The sequence below is a fragment of the Empidonax traillii genome, unplaced genomic scaffold, assembly GCF_003031625.1.
Source record: "Empidonax traillii isolate 1590-97213 ecotype Southwest subspecies unplaced genomic scaffold, ASM303162v1 scaffold449:size826340, whole genome shotgun sequence".
Classification (NCBI taxonomy): domain Eukaryota; kingdom Metazoa; phylum Chordata; class Aves; order Passeriformes; family Tyrannidae; genus Empidonax; species Empidonax traillii.
Window position 1 is genome coordinate 801,353 of NW_020955642.1, and position 20,138 is coordinate 821,490.

Sequence of the window (20,138 nt, forward strand, 5' to 3'; positions counted from 1 at the left end):
GAGCCGTCGGTGGGGCGATGGCGGGGCAGCGGCCGGGCGCCTTCCCGCTGCTGGTGCGCGGGGACTGGGGCTCCGCCGAGCCGCCCCCCGCCCTGAGGAAGAAGCTGCTCTGCTACTTCCAGAGCCAGAAGCGCTCGGGAGGCGGCGAGTGCGAGCTGCGGGCCGGCACCGACGCCGAGACCGGGACCGACCACCTCCTCGTCTGCTTCGCCTGCCCCGAGGGTGAGCGGGCGGGTCGGGGGCGCTGATGGCGCTGCACGCGGTTCGGAGAGGCGGGAGCGCCGCATCCTCCCTGACCGGTGCCTGTTGTGTTGGCAGTGAGGCAGCGGGTGCTGGACCGGCGGGTCCACGAGCTCAGGTGGGGTCCCGGTGGGCCGCTGTCGCTGGAGGTCACCGCGCTGCCCGCGGGCGACGACGCCGCGCAGGTGAGACGGGCGCGGGGCCGGGCGGGTGGCGGGCGAGGGGCCGTGGGTGACCTCTCTCCTCATGTTCCCTTGCAGGAGGAGGGACTGGCCGGCGGGGCCGAGGCGCCAGGTAGGGGCTGCGTGGGACAGTGCGCGGGGCTGAAGCGTCCGATGCTGGCGGGGCACTGGCCCGGAGAGCCCGGGCGAAGGAGTGGTGATGGGCAGGGAGGTGGAGCGGGGACGGGGACATCTGCTTTCCGGTGCTTGGCAGGGCCGGGCGGACAGTGCTCTAGCGCTTTGGTTCGCCTATCCTGCACTCTCCTTCATTTCCCGAATCCCAAAACCGACGTAGTTCCTAAACGGCAGCCCCCGAACCAGCCTGCAGGCACCGCACAGATCCACCGCTCTGGCTAGAGATCAATACACACAGAGCTAATATACACATAGTTAATACACAGCTAATCAATACACGCAAGGTTAATACACACACAGCTCCCTGACTTCTTCCTGCAGAGCACTTATTTGTGCACAGCGAGGTTCACAGCTGGGGACTGAGGGCGCAGGGTGGAGAAGCAGTTTGGGTGACATCACCGTTATCTTTTGTTTTCTAATTTAGATGTGTTTCCACCTGTTCTAAACTAGCAAGTTGTGCAGAGTCAGAACACATCACGACAGAGGCTTTTCCAGAGATGCCAGTTTCCAGATGTGCTTCCCTCCCAAGGGGAAATGTCCTTGTCACTTCTTGTGTTCAATGCAGTTTTTGTGCGAGGACGGTGTGTAGTGCATGGGAGGACCTGCTCACAGTGGTTCACTCAGCATGACTGTGTACTAGTTTGATTTTTAACATTATGCCTGAGCCTTCTTGAACTCAGAGGGTTTCTGCAACCAATTCAACATATGTTTTAAGAAGAGGAATCTGTGGAAGTCTGTGATTCTGGCAGTGTCAAATGAAACTTAATTCAAGCTGTGTTAGCTCCTGGGTGGATACGAATGTGACCTTTTTCTTCTTGAAGTACCCAGTAACTTAGAAGTCATTGTCATTTATCTCTAGGTAATGAACCCCAGGTGTCTCTTCCCACCTGCCAGAGTCAGGAGACTCCTGTGTGGACTCTGTGTGTACTCTGCAGGAGAAGGCACTTACCCAGCAGTGAACAGTGTATTCTTGGTTTTTTTTGTTTTGATGGACCTTCCTGCTGTGGTAGTGCCTTGGTCACTTGTGTGGCTTGTGGTGTTTGTCTAATTTAGTGTAGGAATTGTGATTTCAGATTAAAAGAAATAACTGGGTTTTTTTCTTTATTAATCCCTTTAAAGTCCCCACTTCAGTGGCTGCCTCAGGCAGATCAGTTCCTTAGGGAACAGCAGTAGATGCTGGCCTCTGTTCTGGCTAAGGCTGTCCCTTTCCAGACCTTCCCAGCTGCTCCCAGCCCTGCTGGGGCAACCTGTGCTGGAACATCAGTAGCTTTGCACCCCAGGTACACCTGAGCTGCTGTGGCAGCCTGCGCATGTAGACCCCGTGTACCCACAGCAGTGGCTGGAACTGTGAATGGAGAAAGTGTCCAGGCAGGAGAGCACTGGTTCACCTCATTGTGTGTTTGTGAAGAAGATTTTGTAGCCTTTACTTCTGCTGTCCTTGCTTGGTGATGAAGTGTTTTCTCCTCACCTGTTGTTATGGCAGCTCCCAGTAGTGATATGCTTAACTTGTTTGGAATTTTTACCCTGTTGTTTTCCCTGACCTTATGTGGGGTCTGAACAAAAAGTGGTGTGAAAGCTTGGAAAATAAGAAGCTTGATGTTTTTCTTAACTTTTGCCTAAGGCATTAGAGCATGATCTTTCTTTCAGAATCATGTGAGAAATTGGAAGAAGAAAAAGCAACCTCTAGGAAGTCTGTCATAGTAGTAACCACTGCCTCTAGGGAACAAATAGAAGATGAGATTGTGGAAATGTACTTTGAAAATAAAAAGAGGTCTGGTGGAGGGATCATTGAGTCCTATGTCAAAGAAGATCAGCAAATAATCATCACCTTTAAGAATGAGCAAGGTATGCTTGTGTGTTATGGGTGTTATACTGCTAAAGCTCCCTTTTAAAAGTAGGCCTTTGCTGGTGCTGGATCTCTCTATGGGCATTACTCTAAGCAGAAATGGTGTATTATTATTATTATTTAATATGCTGCTCTACTGTGGGGAAGGGAAGATCACGTTTGGTTGTTTTCCTATGGAACTAGATGCCCAAGAAGTTTTGCAAAGGAAGCATCATAAACTGAAGAAAATTGATCTGTTTGTGAAGCCATGGCAAGCAGAGAACTCTGAAGGATCCCTGCCTTCCACCTCAGTTGTGCTGGAGAATATGAAGGAAACAGTAAAAGACTGCATGTTAATTATGTTGGTAGAGAACGTCAGCGGCTTGTCAGAGGATGATGGTGACTTCAGTGTGGAAATGATACCTGAGTTACATGCTGCTGTAGTTACTTTCTCTGGAAATACTGGTAAGGAGGAGTCAGAATTGAAGCTCGCTCTTTTCAGCTACTTGTTTGCATGTGTGTGTGTGAGTGAGACTAAGCAGGGAGTGTCTTCTGTCATATTTTTAAGGCTTGATCTGATATTGCGTCCTTTTAAAGGAGGACTTACTCTACTAAAGTAATGCCATACCTTTTGTGTGTAAGGTGTAGAGGCCAGTGAAAGTCAGAAGAGAGCTAGCTCTGATTTGAATAGTAAACAGAACAGGTAGAACTAAAACCAAACTATAACTTGAAATAAGCAATGAAGGATGTACTTGGTCTGAGAGCAGTCTGATGGCAAAGGCTGTCCTTGACAAAAGGTGTTACAAGTGCAGTAAGTTAGTATGGATTAGAAGAAAATTGAACAAGTATGTGGAGCAGAGCTTTTTAAGGTTATTAAACTCACTGTGTCAGGCTGGAGAAATCTACTGTCATAGACTGGAAGCTGGGAGAGAGTTGAGGAAGCAGCATCTTTTTACATTTGTTCTGTAGATGCCTGTTGTGGCCATCGCTGGGGATGGGTACTGGTACCCTGGGGTGCTGATGCAAGTCCAGCTGTCCTTACAGAGTGGCAGCATCAGTTATGTGAAGCGTGGCACTAACACCACATTCATTGCCTGATGCCGTGGTACCAGCTAGTTGTAAAGCTACTATGTGATTTTTAGCTTATTAATGATTGATGACAAAGGCATCTTGCAGGTGATGGGGAGGTGTCTGCTCCTACTTCTCACAGTGAGGTTCTGGGGAGACTTTCTGGTGGACTTATGGCTGATTTCATTAGCAAATCCCATCCCAGGATTTGGGCAAAAGTAAGTGGTATGATAAGACTGGATCCAGAAAGATTTTTAGCCAATGTCATGGCTCTTGTTGCAGAGAGAGAATTGAATTAAACTGACAGTGGTGAACTGGCTTCAGGATTCTTTCAGGGCTGCTGTGCTGGAGTCCTTTTAGGGACAAGGTGACTTTACATGTGCTTGAGTCTGGGTGAGGAGTTGGGACAGGAAAGAAGAGAGAATTGAGTCTTATGTATGGAAAAATTCCAAATCTTTAGAAGATAGAATGTGGTGAAAAGAAGTTATATGCCACTTTGAATCAACTTAGAGATAATACTGGTATTAGTGGTAATATGTAAAAATAAATGTGCTGAGAAATCTTAGTTGTGAAGGGATTAGTATGCGGTTTAACTAAACCAAAGAATTTTTTAGCTTCTGAGAAGTAGTTTTTTATGCCTTAGAAATCAGAAATTATTTGTCTCTCATGTTGTGGTCTAGTCTTAAATTTTGGTGTAGCCTTTAGGAAATAAGAAACTTAATTGTTTTTCCCTGTAAAAGTGATTTGACTGTCTATTAGTGTGATGATAAGAGAGGGGGGAAGTAGCCAAAAGGAGAATGTATTTTTCATAAAACTGAGAGAATTTGAACCATTCTGGTCATTAGGAAAACTAGCAGCAAATTCTGGCTGCAGTCATTGTAGTCAACAATTATGATCAACCATGAGGGGAGTACTGGGTGGCAGGTACTGAATATGTGGAAAGAAGTAGCTTTGTGGGCACCTCTGAGTTGATTTTGTAATTCAGTGCTTTGATCAATGCACACAGCGATAGTCTGCTAACACCAGGCTAGGAAAGTGAGCTCCAAGTTGGAACTTGTTTTTTCTATTTTCTTCTCCTTTCTCTTTCTAGATACAGGGGAAATTGCTAAAAAGCTTAATCAAAACCACCGAGCGAAGCAACAAAACATTACTGCACGGTGCCTCGAGGTAACAAAGAGCATTAGGGTTGAAAATATACCACCTAACACATCCAGTGACTATATAACCATCTACTTTGAAAATAAGAAGAATGGAGGTGCACAAGTGATGGATGTTCAACAGCTGCCTGATGAAGATGCAGCTATCATTACATTCAGTGACTATAAAGGTAATGTAGAAATGCAAAGCCCTTATTTCTTTGAGAACTTCTTATTTAAGAATCAAAATCTGGATTTTCTAGAGAAATGCCCTTATAAAAGAGCAGATCTGGTGCTTTGTCAGCAGGTCTCTGGTAACTGTGCAAGCCTCAGTTTTGGGCCAGGTAGGCATGAGGCATAGAACTGTTTCCTTTTTCTGGACAGCTTATTTCACCCAGACCCTGATCCTTACAGAGTTCAGGTTGCAGTTTGAGTTCAGTAGAGAACACATAGCCCTGTGGGTGCAGGGGACTTCCCCCCCAACCTGCCACCTTCACCACCAGCTGTCCCATGGCAATGTGTGCTGTCTGAGTCATCAAGGGACAATTTCTTGGAAAGCTTTTTTGGCTGGGGAGCGGGTGATGTGCCATGTCCAGTCAGTGACAGAAAGATGAGTAGAAGGTGAAGGACAAGAGAGAACCTGGAACCACTGAAATGAAGGGGAGAGCTGAAGGGAAGTTGAAAGAAAGAGATGCTCTTTCCATGGGAAAATGGAGGAGCTGTGGTTCGATACTGCTGAGTATAACCCAAACAACTGCTGAGCTGGGCACTTCAAGTACAGCTTATAAGAGAAGCGGGGGTAGAGACTCTGCATACCTCCTTCCAGAAGTGGACTGTGCTGTGCTTGACTTTCTCTCTCCAGCTTAGTTTCTGGCATTTAAAATAAATAATTCTTCAATAATTTGGAATTATTTCTATCTGGGATAGGAGGGAAAATAATCTAAAATTGTTCTTAGAAATAACAAACATCATTATTTAGGAAACATAGTTTAAAAAAGCCCAAACAGCAAAAAGAATCCAAAACCAAAACAGAAGATCTTAAAAACTGATATTAATAGTCTGGGGTTTTGTTTGTTCGTTTTAGATGTAACAAATATCCTGTCAAAGAAGCATTCACTCAACAAAACGCCAGTCTCTGTCTACCCCTACTACACCTCACTGGGAACAGCTCTATATGGAAAGGAAGGCCCACAGATAAAGAAGCCGGATCCAATTACATTGCCTCTGGATCCCCATATCTGGAATTATTTGCAAAAAAATGGCAGCCTCATTGAGGCCATAGATTGTGAAATGGCAAAGTGTAATTGTGTGCCAGTGTGGCCTGAACCCCACTGTGCAGACCCAAAAGTTTCTTTGTGTCCTTCAGCTGTTTTTTCTGAGCGGAAGAGATCAGTATCTCAGTTGGTCAAGGCATGGAAGGAAAAAGCTTCTGCGGCCTTTTCACAAAGCATATCAAAGTACGAAGCAATTCAGTGTCAAGTAAACGCAGAGGTGTGGGAATCCATTAGAAACAGCCTTCCCTGTGATGAAGTTCTGTTGATTCCATGTATTTCCAAGGATTTACTTGTCCTAGTAGGTGAAAAAGAAGTTGTGAAAAATGTTGAACAAGAACTGAAGGTTCTGATCAAAAAGGCCATCAGAGAAATTGAAAGAGAAAAGCAAAAAACTGAACAAGTAGTGACAGTGAGCCCAGGGCAATATGGAATTTTACAGATTTCTGGCCTGGAAGAAAAATTTCGTATGGAGTTCCCAGACCTGCAGATAAGTTATGATTATTTGCAGAAAATAATTAGCCTATGTGGTGTGCCTGAGGAAGTTTATAAAGTAAAAGGGGAAATATTCGATACTATACACAAAATGATAAAGAAAACAGTTAATATCCACCCTTACATTTTCCAGTTTTTAGAGCATATTGATAATGAAACCCTGTCACAGAGTCTGTTTATGTCAAAACAAATTAGCACCTTTTATGAGCTTGGCACAGGAGCTGTCATCTTGAACGGGAGTACTCCTGAAGATCTCCTTAAAGCAGAAGCAGAAATAAAGAAGGAACTGGACTACAAAAGCATTGCTTTGGAGGATGAGTCTGTCCTCCAGAAGAAGGAATGGTACATGCTCACCAAGCAAAACTGCTCTAATGAAGCTGTAACAGTCACACAGGCAGGGAGTCGGGTCATCATTGCTGGTTGCTCTCAAGCAGTAGCAAAAGCCTTTGAGGAACTTTCCAGTTTTATAGATGAAAACACACAGATACAAAGGGTCATTGTAGGAAAGCCCATGGTGGTCATAATGTTTTTTGAGAAAGAGAAGGTCGATGTTTGGGGTGGCTTACTGAAAAAAGGCGTGAAAGTTGACTTTAGCACACAGAAAAGGTGTAGAGTTATATCCTTGAGTGGATCGAGGCCAAAAGTGCTGGAAGGAGTCAGCTTAGTTGAGCGAATTCTATCTGGCCTGTACTATAAGCGTGTGGTAATTGGAGCACCAGGAGCCAAGTCATATTTCAAAGAGCAAGAACGGGTTTTGGCCTCCCATGCAAAACAAGAGTTTAAATGTTTAGTCCAACTGGAAGAGCACTCAGAAGAGCACCTGGAAGAACAGCAAGAACATGATAACAGCGGCAAGCCCTATATGCAAGTGACTATGGGTGAAATTGTAATAGCAGTTTACAGAGCTGACTTATGCACTCATTCTGTTGATGTTGTGGTGAACGCATCTAATGAAGACCTAAAGCACATTGGTGGCCTTGCTGAGGCACTGTTAAGAGCTGCTGGTCGAACACTGCAAGAAGAGTGCGATGAGCTGGTGGGAAAGAACGGGCGTTTCCAGCCCGGGAGCGCAGTTCTCACAGGCGCTGGGAAACTCCCCTGCAAGGACGTCATTCATGCTGTTGGGCCCAGGTGGAGGAAGGAAGAGCCAGAAAGGTGCGTGGACTTGTTGAGGAAGACAGTGAAGAAAAGTCTAGAACTAGCTGAAACATGCAATCATCGTTCCATAGCTCTGCCTGCTATAAGCGGAGGCATTTTTGGCTTTCCACTGGACCTGTGTACATATTCGATTGTATCCTCTATCAAGGAGACCTTGGAGGGATCCAAGGGGGCCAGCAGCTTGAAGGAGGTTCATCTTGTGGATATTGTACAGAATAACGTTCAGAGTTTCAGCAAGGCACTTAGAGAAGTGTTTCCATATTCTTCACCTTCCTATGGGTCCCTGCATCAGGCCACTAAAATTCCTCAACCTAGGAAGCACAAAATTTCTCAAAAAAGCAAGAACTTCCCATGCATAACAACTGAGGAAGGCCTTAACATTGTGCTGCAGACAGGAAGCATTGAAGATGCTACAGTAAGTGTTTAAAATTATCTGCCATTTAAATACCAAATGGGGTTTTTTGTGTTTGTTTTTTTTTTTAAACAAACACAAAACCAATAAATGACCAACCCTAGACCATCGTCTGTAATTAGCAACACTGCATGTTTGAGGTGTTGCTGAAATTGGCTATCACTGCTGATAACAAGAATTTCTGTTAGATGATTGTCTTACATAGTAGATACAGATGGCTGTGCAGCATTGCATTTTGTCATCTAGTCCAACCCCAAGTAGGGTTCCCTGGACTATGTTACTCAGGGTTGTGTCCGGACGGCTTCAGAGATCCCTGTGGTACATGGTACATTACAGTTTAGCAGAAGCAACTGAGGTCAGCAGGAATTATTCTGGGCTTCAAACCCTCCTGATCCTTCCTTGCTGGGCAGAAACCATCTTCAGGTGGCATCGACCTTTCCAGAAATCCTGATTATGAGAGTGTGGTACTAGTATAAAAGCAAAAGAGGGTGCTCAGTATTAGCTAACGCGACTACCTTGCTATGCGAGAGTGGCTGCTGCTTCCAGGTCCACTGTGCTCCTGTGGCAGCAGAGACATTTACATCTGAGCCTGGGTCTACAGTCAGTCCTGTTTTCCCTGCATCTGTGGGATATTGGTCTGGGAAACTATTGTTTGTTCTGTCGTTGGCATGAAATGTGCAGTTACTATTGCATTTCCTGTGAAGAACCAACTTCACTGGTTGATTTCCAGTTGCCTCCTGCATTGAATTTCTGTTAGCTGGCTGATAGCTGTTTTACTGGCATTGTTAATACTGGAAGCAGCTCTGTTCAGAACCCTTTCCATAATGGCTGGGAAATCCTTTCGGGTGTGGATGCCTCCCACAGCTTGTGCATGCAGCTCTTCTAGTTGGACAGGACAGAATATATGTTAAAATGTGTACAGAGGTCCTTCCTAAGGAGCTGGATATAGGGCTTGACACAACGTTCATAACCCTTTGTATTTCTCTCATTTAAAGTTACTGCTGTTCTCACTTCTTTCTCCTTACATTTCCTCCCGTCTTGTTTGTCTTCAGATTCTGCTTTTCCCCTAGACCAGCCATGTATGGGAGTCCTGCCTACCCCTCAGTAAACACAGATTTTGGTCTGTGAGCCTCTCTTGGAGAGCAAACTTGCATAAATGTTTTTCAAATGGAAATAGAATGAATAAACCAGGAGTGCAGATTTTAAGTTTCTCCCATCAGGCTGAAATTAATTTCATCATTAACTCAACTTTTGTGTTTCTTTGGCCAGGCTTGTGGTATTAGAATTGAGCATAACTTCTGTTTCATTCCAAACTTTGTTCACTCTGATTGCTGTCCCAAAAATTTACTTTGTAAACCACTAGCCAGGCTGTTTTGATTAATCAATGCAAAATTTAAATTTGGTACTTAAAAGGTAGAGTTTTTGCCTGTGTGTTTTTCAGACATCCATTGTTGTCATCAGTGTTGGCAAAGATCTCGAGCTTGATAAAGGACCACTCGCTAAAGCTTTGCTAAGCAAGGCAGGCCCAATGCTTCAAACAGACTTGAAAAAAGAAGGCCTAGGAAGAGCTGAGGAAGGAGCTGTGTTGAAAACAAATGGTTACAATCTAGACTGCAGTGTTGTGCTTCATGCTGTTGTACCTGTGTGGTCCCAGAGAAAAGCATCTTCAAAGGTATAAAGTGTTTTATTGGCTGGAATTTGTCTGGGCTTTATAGTCTGTTTAATGCCACTTTTCCTTTGAAATCGGGGACAGTGTCATAGAAGATAGGAGAGTTTGACCTGTTCTTTTTTAACCGTGGGGCTGATCTCTTGTTGATTAATAAATTCCTTCTGATGTATGCAATTAATTGTATTTTATTACCAGGCTAAAAGGGGAAGTGCAATGTTGCACATGCTGGAAAAAAAATTACCTTCAGTAACTGAAAAAATGATTGTGCTTTACAGGTCTTTGGTGACATCATCACAAAATGCCTAGAGATTGCTGAAGAACTATCTCTAGAGTCAATTACTTTCCCAGCGATTGGGACAGGAAATTTAGGATTCCCAATCTCTATTGTTGCTAAATTATTGTTTGACAAGGTGTTTGAATTCAGTAGTAAAAACGGAGTAAATTCTCTTGAGGAAGTTCACTTTCTGTGTCATCCAAAAGACACAGCTCATATTCAGGTGAGTTACTCTGGTTTACTTTCTCTATCATATGCTGGTTTATTTGATGATACTTGGATATCTGATGATCTTCAAAGAATCCACAGGGTACTTGTTCTTACGTTAAAGAAGAAGTTTACTGACAGTCTCTCTTGTCTATTGTAAGTTCTCATTTTGGTTCTACCCATCATGGTCACCTGCCTGTCCTGTACAGACTTGCTCCCTTCCTGTCCTTTTCTGTTTCCGGGCAATAATACAGACAAAAAATGTAATTACTCTTTGTCTCATGAACTCACCTAATTCCTCAGTTAAAAGGTCTTGACAGATATGTTGTAACTGTTGCATCAATGCCTCCATCCCTGGAAAAAAGGAATGTTTAAGATGGAATACTAGTGTCTTTTTAGGAAAAATAATTGTGCTAGGTATGCTGTGCTGACAGACTTCTCCAGTAGAAACATCCCAGTATTCTGCATCCCCCTTTCTTTAGTATCACTTTAGCACAATGTTCTATATGCTCGTTCTAGTTACTCATTTCACACTGAAAGAGAGCAGTCACACTGTGTATTATTGTCCAGATAAGTGTTTCTGCATCTGTTGGCTTGTGCTGTTTTGTGCAGTAGCTAATACATTTTGAAAGGCTAAACCTGAAGGCTACTGCATCAAAGCCTGAGCTGTTATATAGAGAGGGTGGCATTACTTGGAAAAGCTGACTTAGTGTAAACTAGCCCCTCAGTGTAAGGATGCCATCTCTTGTTCTATCCCTGTGGAATGGGTCTAGGTCTTTGATTTACTTATTTGTAATTCTGCCTGTTGTTCACGCTGAAAACCCTTGCTCTCCGAGAACAACATGTGCCAGGCCTTGCCATCAGCATTATGGTAGATGGTATGAAGTAATCTGTGTTTAGCTCTTTCTAAATGTTTTTTAACTTGACTTTTCAAACTTTTATTTCTACCGTGTAAAGAACTTCTACAGGAGTTGATTGTAATTTCCTTCTCTAGGTATTTTTAGATGAACTTGAGAAGAGGAGTGGAAATGCTGCAGGTGTTGAAATGCAGAAGCCTTCTCCAAATGAGGCTGGCCCAGGCACAGGTAAGCTTGTTTCACAGAAGCTACGTGCCTAGTGGATTCTTTTATTCTTTAAAATATTCCAGGCAATGCATTTATAATGGATGTTTAAATGCTTGTTTGGTGAGCAAATAATTCCCAAACTCCAGGTGGCTGTATTTTCAGGCTGAGTTGTGTCTGAAATAGTATTGGAGATAAGGAAAAAAATGTATCTCTGATTCCTTATCTAGATAGTGCCCTTACAAGTCAGGACAGCAGGAGCTATCATGTGCCAAGGGCACAAGCAGAGCTTTTTCTTTTATTGCTGCAGCATTAGATTCGACTGTGAAGAGCTCAGTGTCTTCCTGTGTTCTGGGAAGGCAGATGAGTTCCTGGTTATGTGTCTTAAAGTGATCTCTTTGGAATACTCTAAAATCTTTTACGTGTTCAGATGAGTAGGGAAACCAGACTGAAATATCTTTGGTGTTATCCAGCTTAATGGAACTGCAGCCTGTAAAATATCAGTTACACGTTGAAAACTTAAATAAAATTTTACAAATAACACATGGTAAAAAGTTCCACCTGTCATGCAGTAGAGAACCTGCCTGGAAACTGTGAGGCAGAGGAGCAAGAAAGTAAGACTTGGAAAGTTTGTTGCTCTCTTACGTAGGGGTTTTACAAAGGCCTATACGGTGAAATGTCGCGAAGTAGTGTCCTGTATACCAGGTATGCAGCAAACACATTTTCCCTGCCATCCTGGCATGAGTAGAAATGATGGGAATAATGCAGGTTGAGCAAAGACTCCTGCGAGGGGGGATGATTTTCAGTTAGCATGGCAGGCAATCCTCTCCACAGGCTGTGTCTGTAGCCAAACTGCGGTGTCTATAGGTGTTGTACCCATGAACAAGTCCCTTATCTTTTACATCAGCACTCCCTTCTGCTCAGAGTCTGTATTTCTTTTCCTGCAGCTTTTTCTACTACCTCTTCAACCTCAGCACAAAATTTACTTGAAATGACAATTGGCTCCATCATGTTCCAGGTAGCAGAAGGCGATATTACCAAGGAAAAGGGAGATGTCATTGTAAACATTACAAACCAAACCTTCAGCCTCAAAACAGGTATTTTAGTTGAAATTGTGTATGAAAACAGTATGTGTGCTTGGAAGGGCTGGGAAAGGAGAAGAGGAAGTATCTTCTTCAGTGCTTCATACCCTTTTATTTGTTTGTGTGGTTTCTGTTTTGCTTCTTAGGGTACAGAGGTTCAATTAAGTACTGTCTGAAACTTTATTTTCTTGGTAATCTATGTTACAGGATGGCATGTTTAAGACTCTCTTGCGGAAAGGCAAACTAATAATTTATTTTTTTTATATATAGAATCTTTTTATAGAATACCTCTCAGACTAAAGGAGAAGACAAACCTCAATGAGGTTTTGACCTTGGGGAAACTTGTTAGGTATTTTAGACATCACTTTGAATTGAAAAGCAGAAGTCTAAAATTTTGGCAACAATGCTTTTCAATTATAACATTTACTGTTACTGGGATTGAGATATTTTTAGATATTATGTGTTATTCAGTTCTGCCTCAGATGGGACTTAAACAGCATTAAAAGTATTAATAGTGGATTCATGTTCCTCTTCTCATTTAAGGTGTCTCTAGAGCAATTCTGAATGGTGCTGGAAAAGCAGTTGAAGCTGAATGTTGTCTACTAGGTATGGTACAACGTTTCTGACCTTTCTGAAGGTGTTAATGCATGGCAGGGAATCTGCTGGAATACTTTATCAATGCTGCTTACTGTATTTCCGTCTGTATTATGCACTGTGTTACAGCAGCTAGTTTTTAAATCAGTTAATGTGATATTTGTAAAACATCTAATGAGGGAAGGAAAAGAGAAGTCTTCAAGAAGAGATGGCTTCTGAGAACATGTAAAGATCTAAATCTGTTAGTTATTACATCCTCTTATTCCAATAAAGCTTTCCACGATAAAAACAAAGAGTCTACATTGAACAGAGCTGAGAGCAAGGGAGATGATGTCAGAAATGTTAATAGAGAAGCCATACCTCACTGGAAACAACTGTCTACTGGCAACTCCATTATTTCTGAGTAAGAAAAAGTTTGCTTTGGCATAACTGGAACCCACTACCACATCCTTTGTGTGACTACTTTTCAGTAGTGTGAAGCTGGGTTCCCACCTCAGAAGACCAAATTTGTAGACCAAGTCGAGCCGGTGAACAGCAACTATAATGAAAGGGGAGAAAGGGTGGACAAGTGTGTGGTTTAAAACACCACAAAATAAAGGAAGTGGGAAAAATGCAGGTGTGGAGGTCAGCTTGGAAGACCAACCAAAGGAAAAGAATTATGTGGAGACAATCAGGGGTAAACAGACCTCTCTTGCACAGGCCAAGAGAGTAATTTGGGCTAGGCAGGCTGAGGGTAGATGTCATACTTGTATATTTGTGAAGACAGAGTGCCAGTCTGCATAAAGTTCTCCAAGGCTGCAGAGCAACTTGACAAATAAAGGCACACACAAAATTTATTTATCAAAAGAGGCACATATTTTACAAACGTAAATTGAATCCTTGTGCCTTGAAAGTGAAAATATAGAGAGAGAGGAAGTTGCTTACTTTATGGACAGAGACGCAAAGCTTATCCTGGGACATATTTGTCACCATTTCTTATTTCTTAATGAGAAGTAGTACACATCTATATTGTGGATAATTGTTGATTATGTTCTACTACTTATGTTTCAGCCCAGAAACCTCACAAGAGCTATATCATCACCGAAGCAGGAAACCTGCCATGCAAAAAAATAATCCATTTGGTTGCCCAAGATGATATCAAGTTTCTAGTTTTCCAGGTGCTCCAGGAGTGCGAATTACAGGGGTACACCTCTGTCGCCTTCCCAGCAATTGGAACAGGTCTGTGTCTCCCTTTTTTGAAATGGGTTCGGTGCATGTGATTCTGCTGATCTCAGGGCTCAAGCAATGGGTTTGATTTATCTGGAGGAGTTATTATTTGGTGAAAATATATTCAGAAACTGCAGTCTTCAAAACTGTTATTAGAGGTTTAGGAAGAACTAGAAAGCTTCGCTCCTTGCAGACATTTACTATGTAAAGAGTATGAGTATTCTAGAACCAACTCTTCCTTGCTAACAGGGATTCAAAGGCATGTCTGTGCTTCCTGGAGAACCTGCAGCCTGATACGTGTGGAGCTCAGGCAGAACAGCCAGGGAGCTACTTCTCTATTGCTGAAATCAGTAAATACAACTCTGCCTGGCAACCACACAAGCAGGGTTGATGCTGATGGAACATGAGCCAGTCAAAAAGGGCAGCTCGTCCCTTTTTCTTCCCTTGTTATTTTCAGTTAGTTTGGTAGAAATCTGTAGCGTCGGAGCATCCAGAACTGTGCCCCATGCATGGGGGAACCCCTTGCATGAATAAAACTTTGAGCAAGGAGTTGGTTACTGGGCCACTGAGCATCAGGCCCATGGTACCCAATTAGGTACCCAAGCCATACAAGCTACATCATAACGTGAATGGTTGCCATGCCAACAAAAGAAAACTTCCATTTTTCCCTTGCTGGAAAGGTGATCTCAAAGTTTCTTCTCATGATTAATAGAAACCTTTCCTAATTGCCTGCCTGACATTATTCTTGACCTATTTATGATCCAAGTGATTGTGGGTATGTTCATAGCTGTTCTTGTAAAGATGTTTTAATAATTCGTAAATTATTAGCAGTTCTTAAAAGCAAAATATCCCTAACGTTTTACAGGAGAGGCAGGCCGCAATCCTGCTGAGGTAGCTGACAAGATGATAGATGCAGTAACTGACTTTGCAAAGAGGAACTCTGCTGCATCTGTGAAAACTATTAAAGTTGTCATCTTTCAGCCACATCTGCTGAGTGTGTTCCATGCAAGCATGCAGAAAAGAGAAAGGCCTACTAAAACAGCAGTCAAATCATTTATTTCCAAGACAAAATGTAAGTAGATATTACTTAAGTGCAGGTTATAGATCAATCTGTTTAGCGCCAGGTAGTAATGATTAATATTAATTACAATATCTATGTATTTCAATGTAGCATCCTGGGGCCCTGAGAAACATTCCCCAAAGGAAAAAAACACAAGAGTTTGGGAAAAGAAAATGGACCTGGCTGTTGTGCAAGTTTGTGGAGAAATTAAAAAGGAAGTGGAAGAAGCTGAAAACTGGCTGAGAAGTACAATTTCAAAGGAACAGGTTCAGACAGAAATTGCAGATGACTCCATCTCTCATTTCAGTGAAGAAGAGAATGAGGAACTGCGTCGCCTAGAAAAGAAATTAAAAATTGCTCTTTGTTTTGAGGATACCTCTATTAGAATTTCAGGTTTTGAGAAAGATGTCTGGATTGCTCATTCAGCTATTCAAAATATGATCCTTAGGGTAAAAGCTACTAAACAGGAAGAGGTCCAAGCAGGACTTTTACAAAATTTAATTGAATGGCAATATTTTGAAGAGGATTCCCATGTGCCCTTTGACAGTCTTACAAATATGCAGTTGGAAAATGCTTACAGGGGAAAGCAGAAAAGTATTTCAGTCACCATTGGTGAGAAAAAATACACAGTGGATATGATACTTAAATATGCTGTGGATGACCAAGGAAATCAGACAACCATTAGACGTGTTGATAAATCTGAAGGTAAGTAAAATCATCTTGACAAACTGAGGTTCCTATGTGAAAACGAGGTTGCATCCAGCCTAGTAAGAGAAGAAATGGTAAGAATATTTGAAGTATTGTTAGGAGCTTTGTGCAGGTGCTTTTCTGGAGAATGTAGAAAGGAACTGAATTGGGAAATAAAAATAAAAGAACCCTGCAGTTATTTAAAATATTTTGAAAAGTGGATAATGTCTGCTGAGGTTCTTAACAAGCTTTCTAGCAATAATTAGGTGTTGTAGTTGTCATTCTAGCTCTCAGCTCACTTCTGGTTTTGAGATGTTATTTTCCATTTACTGCTGGTCCTGAAGATGTATGGGCTTCCAGAAGGATTTGTAGGAGGGCACATTGAATTTTAAGCAGAGGATTTGTGTAAATATGATTGATCATGTTTCTTCTGCAGATCAAGGGTCAACAGTGCTTCCTGGAACGTGGGACAATATGGAAAATGAGCGACTCAAAATAGTGGAACTAAGACCAGAAACAAGAGAGTATAGAGATGTGCAGGAAAGGTTTCTGCAGACCTGTCAGTCATTCAGAATTGAAAAGGTAAAAGCATGTCCATTTCTGAGCATAAATACTTTGATGGTAAATGATAAAGGATACTAACAAAAAGAAATTCCACTGGGATTTCTGAAGTTGAACAAGTCTTACTGGCTGTCACTAACTTCAATCAGCATCAGTTTAATGGGGTATTTGAAGCAGCTCTTAGGCAGCTGCTTCTTCAGTGCCAGGGGAGAGAGCTCTTGGAATAGTTTTTGCTGTAACAGAGCACATCATTTTCCCACATAAGCTGTGTGTGCTGTGCAGGCAGGGGGGTCATCTCTGGCCCAGAAACCTGCAAAACAGTCCTGTATCATTCCCCACAGAGTGTTTGTGCTGTATTCTGGGCTGGGTTCTGCTGTCTGCCTGCCAGAGTTTGGAAGGATTTGACTAACTTGTTTCATGATTTGGTATAAAAGCATTGGAGCCAGGAGGGGAATCTTGGAAGCAGATCGAACTGTCTATGTGCAAATTTTTTTCGTGAGAGCAACCTACCCTCTTTCTCTCTGTCTTTCTTACTTTCAAACTTTGCAGATCGAAAGGGTACAGAACCCATATTTTTGGAAAGCCTACCAAATAAAAAAACGTGAAATGGATAACAAAAATGGCAACACAAATAATGAGAGGCTTCTGTTTCATGGGACGAGTAAAGAGTCGTTAACCTTAATTAACAACCGTGGATTTGACCGGAGCTATGCTGGAATGCACGGTAAAGTGACTATCAAAGCAACCCTTGTTTTCCTGAATGAGGCTAGGACTGATCTGCCATGCCACCTGAATAGTCCTGCCTTGCAAAATCATTTGTTTTGTTGTATCTCTGTATTGCTAAGAAAAAGCAAATTCACTGGCTCTGAAGGTGGCAGATACAGGGATTGCTGCTACTGAAACACTCACAGACATTTGTTTTTCTGACTACAGCTGCAAACTTTGGAAATGGAACATACTTTGCTGTTAACGCCAGCTATTCTGCGCACGACACCTACTCTAAACCAGATACAAATGGGAAGAAGTACATGTATTTGGCTCGAGTCCTTGTTGGAGAATATTCTGTGGGCAAAAGAGGATCAATCACTCCAGAACCAAAAAATGCTAGTAACTCTATAGATCTGTATGATAGTTCGACTGATAATGTGAACCAGCCATCCATGTTCGTAATTTTTAATGACATTCAAGCTTACCCAGAATACCTTATCACTTTCACTAAATAAGTGTTTTAATTGCAACCACGATTGCAGGTCTGTCAGCCTTTGTGTAGGATGGAAACACATGACACGTATAACAAAACCCACAATGATAAAACAATAATTAGTTGTATCAAATTAATTTCTGTTTCCATTTAAGAAGTCTGGCAATTTCTGATACCCCTGAAGTAGACTTCTTGTTTACACTTGGAGCAGTTGAGCATATTTAACTCTTGAGCGTAACTTTGTACGGAAAACTTCTTCTAGATTACATATTGAGTCTTTGTACTGTATCATCCTTTCCATGCAGCCTTAGGGCCTTCCTAATTGCTGATGGGGCATGTGAATGGATAGTGCAGCCACAGACTGTTCAGTATTACATTTCTGATGCCTTCTTACACTCTATAAGTGACAATCTCATTGTGGATTATGACACAGTGGTTTTCAGTAAATGAACTAGTCATAGTTAATAGCTTGTGTTTGTCTCTCAGAACATTTAGCATTTATTTTTCAACCACTGAACTTCAATGAACTTGATGTTACAGATATGGATTGACTTGTTTTTAATACCATAAAACTACTGCTTTGCAGTGCCTCCAACTACTGAAAACTCTTAGCTCCTCTGAATAAATTGGCTTTGACTTATTTGGTTAGATGATTAAGAAAAAAAAGTCTTCCAGTACTTTCTTTACATAGTTAGTTGGGTTGCTGTTAAACTTTTACTGTGGGTTGGTGTGTCCATGTGAGCAATAACTATTGCAGGGGAAATGTGGCCAAGGGTCACCTCTTCTGGGAAGGTGGTGTGAAGTGCTGGGAACCTGCAATTCAAGTATCTCAGTAGAACCATAAACATCAGGCTGTTCATTCGCACCCATCCCAGTGTGACAGTGCTGGAACAACTCCCATTTGACCTCATTGCTTTTCTTTTTGTGAGATTTTAAACCACTGAAAAATGCTAACTGTTGAAATCAAGTGTCTTGAATCAATTTCACCTGGAGCTTGAAATCAAGATGTGGGTATGGGGGGCCAAAAGTTTAAAGTTTTACTTTTACAATGAATAAACTTATTAAATCCTTGTAATAAATACCCATGGTCAGTAGTTCATCAGTGTGCCAAGAGCAAGAGGAGATGGCTCCAGGTGCTTCATTGCAGCTGGTGGGTCACTGGTACCAGTCTGACCATTCCCTCCAGAAGACAGTACTGAGTCAGTTCTCAGTTTCACATTGCCACAAGAAGCTGCAGAGGACACCAAGCTGTTTTTTCACCAGTGCTTGCATGACAGGTGCCATGGGCATCCAGCACAGAACAGAAACCTGTAGCACTGGCCTCTGTGCAGGCGATGAGTGACAGAAGTTACTTCTCCAGTCTATTCTAATCAAAAGGCAAAGGTGGGGGGTAGAGGCATACAAAGGGACCAAGAATCATAGAATATCATGAGTTGGAAGGGATCCTCAAGGATCATCAAGTGCATCTCCTGGCCTTGCACTTGTGAGAGCATTGTCCGAATGCTGCTTCAACTCTGGCAGGCTTGAGGCTGTGAGCACTTCCCTGGTCACAGGGAAGCATGTTCCAGGGCCCACCCACTCACTGGATGAAGAACCCATTAGAGCAAGCAAGCTGTAATTGCTGTCCAAAGTACTTGTTGGTAGAATTGCCTTGTTAAGGTTTAGGGCTCGACATATTTCAATGATCTCAGACCTGGGGTGAGGTTACCAAAGCTTGGGGAGAAGAATGTACCACTGATAGTGGGCACGAAGAGCACTACAAGGACGTTTGGCAGGATGTCCCAGACAAAGAAGAAACTATCAAAGATAGGTCAGCAACTGTGCTGAATCAGCTTTGACTGGGGTAATGGTAATTCCGGCAAGGGGAGATCACGACCACCAACTCACTTTGCCCACCCAGTGAAGAAACCACCGACCCAAAAAAAAGAGACAGACTGAGAGTATGGGGATTAATTGGCATGAGAAATAAGGCAATCGTTAAAGATAAAAGATAGGAGACTAATTAATAAGGAACTAAGCAACTTGTAGCCAAGGAACGTTACTGTCTTTGTTTGCTAAAATGGATAAACAGTGAAAGAAACCGCTTTGGTAATCTCTGCGCTGGCTTTGTGGATTTGCCACCCAGCGCCTCTTTCTGCACACACTGTAAATAAAGTAAATGCCCCGACTCCGTGTGTGGACCGGCCTCTTGCCAGCGGGTAAAAGAACTCTTGGCACAACAGCGACAAGGGCTGGCAGGCCCCGGCACAGGGGCAGAGAGGACGTTCTGTCGGGTGAAGGGGGTGCCCAAAGCAGCTCTGGGCGTTCGAGGGGGAGAGAAACTTAAGGACGCGGGTGTGAAGCTGCGACGGGAGGCCCGAGGAGCCGGCCTGGGGCAGGTGTATCGCGACAAACGGCAGCGGAGTCCCGAGAGGCGGGTGCCTGCCGGAAAAAGGCGCGGTCCGGCGCGCCGGGAATATAAAGAGAAAGCGGCGGGGAGCGGAGCCGTCGGTGGGGCGATGGCGGGGCAGCGGCCGGGCGCCTTCCCGCTGCTGGTGCGCGGGGACTGGGGCTCCGCCGAGCCGCCGCCCGCCCT

At 43.1% G+C, this 20,138-nt stretch overlaps 1 protein-coding gene across 1 annotated transcript; it reads left to right on the forward strand.

Annotated features, from left to right (window-relative positions):
- The first annotated feature begins 17 nt into the window (after positions 1–17).
- On the forward strand, positions 18–18,028 carry PARP14 (poly(ADP-ribose) polymerase family member 14). The gene is made up of 18 exons (XM_027895094.1): positions 18–222; positions 319–425; positions 501–534; positions 2,244–2,441; positions 2,626–2,886; positions 4,580–4,816; positions 5,710–7,964; positions 9,403–9,633; positions 9,906–10,127; positions 11,106–11,196; positions 12,120–12,269; positions 12,798–12,860; positions 13,899–14,066; positions 14,920–15,126; positions 15,226–15,819; positions 16,238–16,383; positions 16,912–17,086; positions 17,296–18,028. Exons 1-18 carry the CDS (start codon positions 18–20, stop codon positions 17,583–17,585), a joined length of 5,634 nt encoding a protein of 1,877 aa, XP_027750895.1. The 3' UTR covers positions 17,586–18,028.
- The last annotated feature ends 2,110 nt before the right edge of the window (positions 18,029–20,138 follow it).

What these genes read in the sequence shown, in the direction of transcription:
- PARP14 (XM_027895094.1), top strand. Translation starts at nt 18, where the DNA reads ATGGCGGGGCAGCGGCCGGGCGCCTTCCCGCTGCTGGTGCGCGGGGAC. An exon ending in GAAGCATTGAAGATGCTACA is followed by an intron (nt 7,965 to 9,402) that starts GTAAGTGTTTAA and finishes TGTGTTTTTCAG; the next exon opens with ACATCCATTGTTGTCATCAG. An exon ending in AAGACACAGCTCATATTCAG is followed by an intron (nt 10,128 to 11,105) that starts GTGAGTTACTCT and finishes TTCCTTCTCTAG; the next exon opens with GTATTTTTAGATGAACTTGA.